The 12,568-nt window shown below is 36.6% G+C and overlaps 1 protein-coding gene across 2 annotated transcripts in view; it reads right to left on the minus strand.

Annotated features, from left to right (window-relative positions):
• The window catches only part of COL25A1 (collagen type XXV alpha 1 chain), a 519,759-nt gene that overhangs the window by 69,948 nt on the left and 437,243 nt on the right, over window positions 1–12,568 (minus strand). For both annotated transcript variants that reach the window (XM_010379093.2, XM_010379094.2), the window contains one exon: window positions 9,059–9,103. In XM_010379093.2, coding sequence (XP_010377395.1) covers window positions 9,059–9,103 — 45 coding nt within the window. The remainder of the gene's footprint in view (window positions 1–9,058; window positions 9,104–12,568) is intronic.

Below are 12,568 nucleotides of genomic sequence, written 5' to 3' on the forward strand. Positions count from 1 at the left end.
GACTTCATGACTAAAACACCAAAAGCAATGGCAACAAAAGGCAAAATAGACAAAACGGATCTAATTAAACTAAAGAGCTTCTGCATAGCAAAACAAACTACCATCAGAGTGAACAGGCAACCTATAGAATGGGAGAAAATTTTTGCAATCCACCCATCTGACAAAGGGCTAATATCCAGAATCTACAAAGAACTCAAACAAATTTACAAGAAAAAAGCAAACAACCCCATCAAAAAGTGGGCAAAGGATATGAACAGACACTTCTCAAAAGAAGACGTCTATGCAGCCAACAGACACATGAAAAAATGCTCATCATCACTGGTCATCAGAGAAATGCAAATCAAAATCACAATGAGATACCATCTCACACCAGTTAGAATGGCAATCATTAAAAAGTTAGGAAACAACATGCTGAAAAGGATGTGGAGAAATAGGAACACTTTTACGCTGTTGGTGGGAGTGTAAATTGGTTTGACCGTTGTGGAAGACAGTGTGGCAATTCCTCAAGGATCTAGAACTAGAAATACCATTTGACCCAGCAATCCCATTACTGGGTATACACCCAAAGGATTATAAATCATGTTACTATAAAGGCACATGCACACGTATGTTTATTGTGGCACTATCACAATAGCAAAGACTTGGAACCAACCCAAATGCCCATCAATGATAGACTAGATTAAGAAAATGTGGCACATATACACCATGGAATACTATGCAGCCATAAAAAAGGATGAGTTCAGGTCCTTTGCAAGGACATGGATGAGGCTGGAAACTATCATTCTGAGCAAACTATCACAAGGTCAGAAAACCAAACACTGCATGTTTTCACTCATAGGTGGGAATTGAACAATGAGATCGCTTGGACACAGGGCGGGAAACATCACACAATGGGACCTGTCGGGGGGTGGAGGGCTGGGGGAGGGATAGCATTAGGAGAAATACCTAATGTAAATGGTGAGTTGATGGGTGCAGCAAACCAACATGGCACATGTATACCTATGTATCAAACCTGCACGGTGTGCACATGTACCCTAGAACTTAAAGTATATATATATGTGTGTATATATTATATATATTATATATATAAAGTTAGTGCCTAACTAAGGTGAGAGAGAATAGTAAAAAGAAGGAAGACAAGGATGAGGAGAAGGAGTAGTGAGGATTCAGGGAGGGAGGGAAGGAGAGAAAGAGAGGAAGACAAGAGGAGAAATAATGGAGAGGAACAGGCATTTTAAAATGTTCTCCTCCTTTCTCCATCACGATAAAAATTAAATCCAGATTTAATCTGTTCTCTTTGTTTTTGTTGTTTTCTGTTGTATTGTTTTGTTTTGTGTTTACGTGTCCTGGAAATCTCCAACTAGATCTACTCTTGGAACAAACAGAACAATCTAAACAATGTATTATCTAACCCTTAAAATAAGTATAGAACTATGATTTAATCAAAACCTGGGGATAAAATATATATAACATGATTTATCAGAAGCCTTAGGGCAATCCAAAATTGTAATTACTAACACATAATAGCTGGCGTCCTATTCTGTTCCCCAAGCCACATGCTAACCAGTGACTGAATGGGATGTCTGCAATATGGATATCTCAGCCCTGTTAGTGTTATTATAGCATAGGACTAATGCAGCTTCAAATTCCAAAATGAAGACAAATTTGGTCTAATTTTCTAGTCTTCTCCTGGATATTGCATCTGATTTCTTCCTGAATTGTTTCACGCATTTTATCCTTTGGTTATTCTTAACATTAATTAATAGCTCACCATCAATGAGTTAAAAACCAGGTCTCAAAGCTAAAACTACAGCACATTTCCCTTTGTTGACCCTGTAGAAAAGATGAATAATAGAATAGCTGTGGTTTTGGCAACAACCTGGGGTTCAGTTAGGAAAGAAGAAATGCTATTAATTCAGAATAAAACACAATGTAGGCCTGACAGTAAACTGCCGGGAGCAGCCGCAAGCTGAAAATCTGACACAGGTTGCTAATTTGGACAAAAGATTTAAACAGCCAGGGCACATAAAGATACAGAAGCAAGTCTGTGGAGAATAACTATAGCTGAAATCAGAGGTGTATCTTCATATGACCAACGGTGGAAGGCCTCATCGTCTCACATTGATCTTTCCATTTAGGCAGTCATAACTTCAATCTTGTAGTATAAGCTCAGTGACTATCAGCCACAGTACCTAATGTGCACTATATTTGAAAAAGGATCCTATTTTTGCATGGAACAAAAAGTCGATTTTTTGTTGTCGATTAGGGTATGAGCATTAAACCTCTCTCTTTCTCCTTTCCTCTTGTGTCCATAAACTGGCTATATGTACACAGAGAAATGACGTAAACTACAGAAGATTTAGCTATAGGAAAGTAGGTCCTATTCATTCCATATAAGATAGATACCTTTAAGGTAAGATTTTTGACTGATGCCCCTTCTCCTCAACTCCTTTGTTATTACTTTTAAAAAATTCAAATAGTCTAATGAGATAGCAGCTTAAATACCGTCTTCTGGCCAAAAGGCAAAAAACTAACAAATAAAAAAAACTATATGAACAACTACGATCTCTAGCAACCACAAGGGAAACAAACAAATATTGGCCTTCTATTTTACAGAAAGGCAAGGCAAAGCTGGAAAATTCCTTAGGAACATGACATTTCTGAAATCTAACAATGACTACCAAAGGTCTCATTAAGTCTTAGGATTCAATAATAAAATCATGACTGACTTTTCTTCAAACCCACATTTACTATGTAGCAAAAAATTTCAAGTGACCTTATTTTATCTTCTAAAATGGTTATTGGGACAGTTCACTTAACACTCTTTTGCCAAATTTACATAATGATGAAAAGAATCAACAAATACTTAGATGGGATTATTAGTCAATGTAAGAAAGGAGGAGACAGCTTCCTTCATACAGAAATGACTCATCAGGTGTTTCCCTATAAACTTCCAGAATTTACCGTCTGCTAAATGGAATGGTGGCCAGAATGTCCTGACTGATTAGCTGTTGCCCATAGAAAAATCTCTGGTTTTTCATTTTACCATTTGTTTTATTTTTATAAGTCATTATCAATTAAAGGAGTAAAAAAATTACTTTTTAACCCCTCTAAAAAAAACCTCTAATATACCAGGTTAAAGCAAGTACTTTTTTCCACGATATTTATTACCCCCGAGAAGATCCAGTTTTCATTGCCCAATAAATAGTATAGCAGGGCTTGAAAAATATGTGTTGATCTGCCTGGGCGCTAAAAGCATCACCAACAATTTTGATTAACGTGTCTTGACACTGAATGCATTAGCCATACAATATTCTTCTTGCTTAAAGGCTAATTAGAATTCAAGGCAGCATGATACCTGCTTTTGAGGATTACAGTAAGAACATTTGTTGTAATAAGAACCATCAGGCAGCCAGTTTTGGTAATGATTGATATGTAAAATTATTGAGGGGAAAAAAAAAATGAGAAAGTAGAGTCTGCCCCCAAAACATTTATTTCCCTTAAGTATCAAATTTTAGTGTAAATTAAAACATCTTGGTGGCACTGATTAAAATGAACTATAATAGCAGGTTTATTTAAAATCCAGAAAACATACCTTTGTGATTTTTTTTCTTAACTGGATTACATCCTGAAAGCATATTCCTTGTATTTATTTGAGGCTTCATTCTGGCTGCTAAAAATATCTGATTTCTGGTTGAGTTTCCTAATTGGACTCTCCAATTATTCAACTTTTCAGATGAACTTTGTGCAGGCAGGAAATAATTATATGTAACGATAACACAATGTTATTCGTTTAACGAGTACTCCATTTTCTTTTTCTCTTTTAGGAATTCATTTCACATCCTATGTTGCTTCCAGAAGTTTTTCTCTGCTATTTTTAAAATGTGATTTGATGTTTTTGAGGAAGGAACCTCATCTCTGGTGGATTTAGAAGATAAGCTTCTATTAGATTACCGAGCACTGTACTTAATCCTAAGAATGCCAGAGTAAATGCTTCTGCCACCTGTAAAAGCTAGTCTTTATATAATTTAGTGGCAAGAATTATTTCATATGCTGGGATATAAAGAGTTAGTTACTGTCTCATACCCTCTTAGTCCCCAAGTTCTTGATCTTAATATCAAATTTTCACTAATGTGGAAGCCAGAACAAAAATATCAAGCTTTGAAGCACGATAATACTGTGAAAATGTATTTGCCAATAAAATGGTTTCATATAATTTTTACAGCATTACATCTCCCTTGCTCCACATTCCCCCCACCCCCCACCTTTTTTGCTTTCTGAATATGGTGAAATAAACTGGTGGTATACTTTTTTTTTTTTTTCTTTTTGAGATGGAGTTTTGCTCTGTTGCCCAGGCAGAAGTGCAGTGGCACGATCCTGGCTTACTGCAGCCTCCACCTCCCAGGTTCAAGTGATTCTCCTGCCTCAGCCTCCCGAGTAACTGGGACCTCAGGCATGTGCCACAACACTTGGCTAATTTTTGTATTTTTAGTAGAGATGGGGTTTCACCATGTTGGACAGGCTGGTCTTGAACTCCTGACCTTAACTGATCCACCCACCTCGGCCTCCCAAGTGCTGGGATTATGGGCGTGAACCACCGTGCCCGGCCTGGTGGTACATGTTGAAAGAAGGAAAAGCAAGTGCTGAAAATCTATATTTATTTATTTATTATTATTATTATTTTTTTGAGATGGAGTCTTGCTCTGTTGCCTAGGCTGGAGTGCAGTGGCACGATCTCGGCTCACTGCAACCTGTGCCTCCCTGGCTCAAGCAATTCTCTTGTCTCAGCCTCCCGAGTAGCTAGGACCACAGGTGCCTGCCACCATGCCCGGCTAATTTTTGTATTTTTACTAGAGATGGGGTTTCAACTTGTTTGTCAGGCTGGTCTCGAACTCCTGATCTCAGGTGATCCACCCGCCTCGGCCTCTCAAAGTGTTGGGATTACAGGCGTGAGCCATTGCGCCCGGCCTGAAGATCTGTATTTATGAAAAGTGTCTTGGGTTAGGTAACATTGACTGGGGCCTGGAGAATTTCCGTCATTACATGTCAAGGTTTGCTTTTACTTTTCCTGTGAACAGAACCAGGAAGGAGAACACTGAAAGTGCCATGTCCTATGCCTACAACACTGTGGTTCTTCATCCTTTGTTCCTGGGATACATTTGGGTAATAGGAAAGGTGTATAGTGTGATGTCATGTTTGGAGAAAAAGCAGGTGATCCTGACTTCTCTTAAAGTAACATCCACTGGTCACAGCAAAGGAGTTTTCAGAATTTACATTTACTAACCTACAGAATATACATGGCTTTATATCCTATAGGTTAAAATTATATGAGGAAAGACTGTATAGAACATGTGTGTAACCGATGTTTCCAATATTTTGAGCTGCCCTGAAAGAAAGAGATAACAATAACCCAAACTGCTACAGCATTTACTACCTGCTTGGCAATATTTTAAGAACTTTACATGTATTAGTGCATTTAATTTTCACAACAACCCTCTGAGTTATGGTCAATGAGTCCCATCTTATGAGGAAACTGAAGTACAGAGAGATGATAGAAGTTGCCCCACATTATGTTATTGATAAGGGGTGGACAAGGATCTGCACATTGGTGGTCTGTTCTGAAGTCTGCTCTATCCTGCTTACTGCTAGGGTAACATAACCATAAAAAGGGGGTAAGTAATGTACTTACACTTTTCAAAATAAGGGTAGAGAGCAAGGCCTAAGAAAATAGGAACTTAGAATCTTACTCTTTTATGTAGTATCAGAAAAGCTGGTTACAATAATTTTACCCATTAAAAATATATGAAGGCTTGTTTCAGAAACTAATTTTCTGGGCTCAAATCTTATTCCAGAAGATCAATGTCTGCATGGTACATTGTATATAATTTAATTTTCCCAGTTGAACATCGTGACACTATATGAACCATGAATGCACGGAATAGGAATTCCAAATGTCTTCCATATGGTAAGAGGACTTTTGGATACTTCTGCAGGAAGCTTAAGGGTAGCTCGAAATTAAGTTATGCCTGTTCTTAGTGACTTTTATTATGTATGCCTAAGGTATTAGCACTTTTCTCTGAGTGGGACCCTGAGGTGATAGATAGATGAGTCTGCTGTCTGTATTTAGGCACTTTGCTCATTTCCTGAGAGCTGTGGAAGGCATGTGGATGCTCATTAAGTTTCCCACCATTCCCCGAGAGCAACAGGTGGTGAATCAAAGCTTCCCTGGTATGTCATGGCTGGTTTCCTCAAAGTCTTGGAAATAAGGGATGGCATTCACATGCTCTCTGTAGCACCAACAGATAAGAAGGAGATAAATAGCAATAGGAAGTATTTTCAAAGCATAAACAAACACACAGGTCTAGGAAGATTATGAGTAAAGTGCTTGCTACCACACATTCTATATCCATACATGGTGGTTTCATCTTTTAAATACTGTTACTTGTTCAAACTATGAAATCATAGTTAACTGTCCTGTGGTGGTTACCTAATAGAAGAAATGTAAATTAAAGGAAAAAAGAACATTTTAAGTTAAGAAAACTATGTCATAAAATTATAAGCCTTTAACTCTACATTTATAAATATCCAATGACCAATAGTTGTGATGTATCTTTAAATTGTCTCCTTTTCAAAATTACTAATTTATAGTGAGCACTGACTACATTATAAGGAAAGCATATCTCCCACATCCTGATTAGAGAAGACAAAGCTTATTAACCAAAAATAGAGCCTAAGATTTAAATCAAATACCAGATAGTTAACCAACAGTACTTGGTAATTATGTAGAAGAGTATCTCTAGTGATTGATGAATAGAGTTTTTGTCAATTAATAGTTCTTTTCACTATAGTCAGCAGTCAATGAGAGAAAAACAAAAGAAAATATCAGAGCTACCTGACCTCGACAAACTCCATCTGGCCATTTCCTATGACCCGAGGAATAAAAGCGTTTGCTAGAGGTGGCAAATCGTTTAACACCCCTCTCAACTTCAAAAAGCTCAAAACATTCTGACTAGTCCACAGATGACTAGGCAAATTCCGAGGATCCAGTGGGATATTTTTGTGATGGAGGATATAAGACTAAAGTAAGATGATAAACAGTATAATCAAAATTGCTTTTTTTTTTTTCCTTCGGAGGGAAATAATCAATTCCACATTCTCAAGTACTCTCTCTCTCCAAGAAAGTGCTTCAAGCTCAGGAGAACGGACAACTGGATTTCAAAGCACAGAGGTTCCTGTGAGAGAAGCTGATAACCCGATCACCTACAAGCACTTGCTGCACGAAACTGCTTCAGCCCTTCCTAATGCCTCTCCTTTTAAATGCCTTCCCCTTTATTTATAATGCTACAAGGTTATTTTTGATTAATGCTGAGTATCACTTTCTTATCACTTTAAACAAATAGTTTTAAAATTTTTATGATCTTCCCATTATTTGTAAAAACCCATCTTGTGTGTGTGTGTGTGTGTGTGTGTGTGTGTGTGTGTTACTAAGGAATGCCATAATTTAACTCTGTAATATGAAACCACCTATTAATTTGTGAAGTTATTTTTGCTAAATATCAAATGATAAGGAAGTGACTTCAACTCTTTAGTAAACTGCTGTCATAGAGTGTTACTTTTTCACCAAAGAATCCAAAGACTAAAAATCTATTAAAAGGACATATCTGAACTTTTATGATACTAATCTAGAAATATCAAACAAAAAGATAGAACTAAAATTGCTGAATGCCAACCAAGAAGACATAGCTTTCATGTCTATCAATTATACCAAATATACTCATAAAATATTATATATATCATATGACCTCTGAGAACTCAATAATATATCTATCCTAAAATCATATTATTTCACATAACTCACACTCAAAGCAGAACCTTCATAAAACAGTATACACAACTCTCACACTAGAAGTAGGCATGCTAACTTTATTTTTCTTTTTAGGAGATGGAATCCCACTCTGTTGCCCAGGCTGGAGTGCGGTGGCGTGATCTCAGCTCATTGCAAGCTCCACCTCCCGGGTTCAAGAGATCCTCCTGCCTCAACCTCCTGAGTAGCTAAGATCACACCTGGCTAATTTTTTTTTGTATTTTCAGAGAGACTGCATTTTACCATGCTGGCCAGGATGATTTCAAACTCCTGACCCAAGTAATCTGCCCGCCTCGGCCTCCCAAAGTGTTGGGATTACATGAGCCACCATGCCTGGTCTAGGAATACTAACTTTGGAATGGACTAATGTACAACAGAGATTGGTTCAAAACTTTATAAGATGAGAACAACAAAAGGAAAATGTATTTGCATTATGTTAACCCCTATTAAGTAGTTCTAGAATATATCTTAAAAGTTTTAAAATAAGAAGCTGATTTTAAAGGAGCAACTATATCTAAGGCAGTAGAACTTTAAGCCTTGTCAGTTGCCATGTAAACAATTTCAAACACTTTTTAAAAATGCTTTTAACATTTTTAAGTGGTTTACGCCCATTTAAAACAAATGTTTTCAAACTAAGCTTTAAACAATTATTTCAAAAGATATTTAGAAAGTTTATGGGGACAGTGTATGTGTTGGGTCAAAATATTTTAGTAATATGATTTGTACTTTGCAGTGATAATTATTGAGAGGAAGTAGAAGATAAATGTTTTAAAGGGATTATTATAATGAGTGAATCACAAAAACAGCTGCCTAAATGTTAGATTTATGGGGATGTTAAGACTCTAATTCTGATCAAAATCTGATAGGGTCTTAAGAATAAAATTAAAATGTGAAGGTAAAGAGACATTTTAGACTTTAAAGAATTCCTGTGACTTCAAATGAAGTGACATTTACATTTATTTAAGGGGCAATAGAAAGTTAAATGGAGAAATAAACAATCCATTTCACCATGGCAAACTTTAGAGGTATCTGTGCTTAATTTTTAATTTAAAAATTTAGTTAGTTGAGATGGCTGGGGAGTACTTAGAGAACAGCAATTTATTTTTATTTTTCATTTTCCCCTATTTTCCTCCAATTTGGGTAAATCTCATAATTACAGTTCTGTGAAGCCAAGACTATCCGTGCAGTATTTACCTTTATCCCCGGAAGTCCAGGAAGCCCAGGAAGCCCTGGTTCACCCTACATAGGAAAATCATATAGCATTATAGAATGATATTCACTCAGTTACAATATCTGGAGAAAAACATGGCAAATGTTCCTAGCTCAACACTTTCTGCAAAGATAAATTAAAAAACCGTCTACTTTCAAAAAGTTTGGTGAGATCATACAATTCAGTCAACTCTTGATTTAGAAATGGGTTGACCACTTCACAGATTTTTTGGGATTTTCTCTCTTCCTTTCAGTTCACTGCACATTGGTATCTCTGTCAGATGGCGAGAAAGAGGAGTCAAAAGAGAAGAAACTCCCATATTTCGTTATTTCTCCATTAAATGATTTGTTGGGGAGGCTCAATCTATTTGCCCAAATGAAGATAACGTGTGCATTTCAACAATGCATCCTATCGCAGTATTCCCTCACCTTAGATAATCAAGAGTTGGCTGTATGAACAGATGGTCACATCAAAACAATATTCATTAAAAGTCTTGCTCACTTAAAAAGTATAGTAAGCTTTCCTTTTCATTCCTGAATGATGAGAAGAAAAATGAATACTTAAGATTAAACCTAACTCCAGTCTGTATTTCTGACAATTGTTGAGTCTGAGCAACCCTGCTTAGCAGCTTAGGGCTAATGGTACCACGCAGCTGTTGCTGAATACAGGTTTGAGATTAAGTAGTACATTTTGGGTGAGCATATTGGAGTCAAGCTTAACCTTCTCATTTTCACAGAGTTGTCTACATTATTTTAAGCCCAAAGAATGATAACAAGAGGTTCTATTGCTTAGAAAATCTCCTGAATTCTACTAAAGAAGTATAAAGGAATCTCAGGAGAAAATAAAAGTCCTCTCTGTTGGATTGAAGTGACTATTTTTTGTGGAAATAACATTTGAAGGCAAAAGGGTGATACTATTTCATGATGGCCAGTTAGTGGGATGACAACTAAAAAACACAGGAGCATTAAACTAACAGTTAAGTGACAAAATAAAGCATTTCCTTTCATCTAAATGCTTTAACAATCCACATTTCAAGGTACATCCACTAAGTCCAACCAGAAAGTATTATTACTTTCAAATTATGAAACAGCATAGTTTGTTCTAGTATTATCACAAAGTGATGTCTGAGACTGCTTGTTAAGCTGTGTGATTAGATCAAAAAAGGACAATGGTTTTCTTGATGATTTAGGTCAAAGTTACTTCAGGAATGCAAAAGAAAAATGATTCTGTCTGAAACTATATAAATGAAGGTTTGCATTGTGAACAATAAGACTAAAATGAGATTAAGCCAGAGGAGAAAGGCTGATTATTAAGAACTTGTTATTCCATTCAAAGAATGTCCAAGTAGTTAAATTTCACACAGATATAACATTATATATTTGATCTTCTTTTACTTTCTCTTTTACCTTTAAATCCATGAGTTTAAGAGGATCCAGTGAAAAGAGTTTGTATATATTTTTTGCTGAAAATTCTTTTATATTAAAAAAGTATAAGGCCTTTGAAAACAGTAAATTGCAATAGAATATACAACTAATAAAAGTAAACATATTGATGGCAAATCTATAGCTTTGTATGGTTTCAGAAAAGTCCCCCAAAACTCATTTTTGAAGACATTCCATCTGAAACGTTTGTGGAAATATGTAAGTTGTAACATTATTGTCCAACAGGTGTTCTCGTCATAACTTTCCCTCCCACCAAATGAAAGGATTGAAGGACTACTTTAAAAAAAGATATTTATTTAAACATGCATGCATACATAGACACACACCCATATTTTTAATCAAGAAAAAGATGTGTAAGACATTATGAAATATTTTATAATGTAGATTGACTACTTACAGAGATTGAGCATTTAACTTTTCTCTACATCATATGTGTACTGTGTATGTGTATTAAGTAATAAATGTATTTTTTAGTGAACAGATACTTTAGAAATTCTTATTTCTCATAGTTTTCATATTTCATAATTTGACCTTTCCAAGTTTATGTTTATCAGTTGATATGATGAAATAATACATGTAATGTTACCCTTTGTGGAACACCGCCTAACATTTTTAGGAAGACATTTTTTTCCTATATAAATCCTCTGTCTTTATACCATAAAAGGTTATCTTCTAACTAGGATAAGTGTGTCCAACCCACAGCCCACAGGCCACATGTAGCCCAGGATGGCTTTGAATGTGGCCCAACACAAATTCATAAACTTTCTTAAAACGTTATGAGATTTTTTGTGTGGTTTTCTTTTTTTTTTAGTTCATCAGCTGTTGTTAGTGTTAATGTATTTTATGTGTGGCCCTAGACAGTTCTTCTTCCAATGTGACCCAGGGAAGACAAAAGATCGGACACTCCTGAACTAGGCAATAGCTTTTCAGTTAACTTCTCCATTCTTGCCTATTCCTTGGCTCAGGGGCTTCTCTCAAGAACTCAATTTGGGGATGTACAGCCCAAAATTTGGGATCAGATCTTGGTCATAATTAGGATTTGGTTCATTATCCCATTCAAAGGGGATATCAAAATAAATCAAAAGTGTAACATATCTCTGTAAAGCTTAACCTTCAGGTTTAGACTTTTGCTTTTTTCCCCTTTCTTTCACCTTTCACTCTTCATTACAGGAGAACCTCAAAATCAGGACTCAGCCTTCACCTCATGTCCCTGCTAGAGTGCTCTATATATTTCTAGAGAGTTTAACTGGGAGGGACCCTTCTGATAGGAGATCAAGTAATTTTACTCCTTTAAAATTAAAATATTTATTTTAAAAAGATGTGGGAAAGTTAGGAAGGAAAGAATTAGGTGATGAAACACAATACTTATTTTATAAATCTATACACTCACTCTACAAGCACATATATACACTCCAACTCACACATCAATCATATAGTAAACTCTTGAGGCTATAAAAGAAAGAAAATCCAATGAATTATTCCTACATTATGAAAATAACTCTAGATCTCAAACTCTCATGCTGAAAAAGACCACACAGTGGAAAGATAACTGATGAGTTTTTTGCTGTGTCACAATATTCTGTACTTTTCTGGGGTGTCTCTGACACAGGAGCCTAAGAGCCAATGAACCCCCAGCATTGTTCTGCAATGGAGAGGAAAATGCTGTGGAAGATCTCTTGAAGCAATTCTGTACTCAGTTCAGTTTATTTCTCTAATCTACATCAGCAGCAAGCAAGGACATACTTTACTTTTTTTTTTTTTTTTTTTTTGAGACGGAGTCTCACTCTGTCGCCCGGGCTGGAGTGCAGTGGCCGGATCTCAGCTCACTGCAAGCTCCATCTCCCGGGTTCACGCCATTCTCCTGCCTCAGCCTCCCGAGTAGCTGGGACTACAGGCGCCCGCCACCTCGCCCGGCTAGTTTTTTGTATTTTTTAGTAGAGACGGGGTTTCACAGTGTTAGCCAGGATGGTCTCTATCTCCTGACCTCGTGATCCGCCCGTCTCGGCCTCCCAAAGTGCTGGGATTACAGGCTTGAGCCACCGCGCCCGGCCA

Source organism: Rhinopithecus roxellana, chromosome 2 (genome assembly GCF_007565055.1).
Source record: "Rhinopithecus roxellana isolate Shanxi Qingling chromosome 2, ASM756505v1, whole genome shotgun sequence".
Taxonomy (NCBI): Eukaryota; Metazoa; Chordata; class Mammalia; order Primates; family Cercopithecidae; genus Rhinopithecus; species Rhinopithecus roxellana.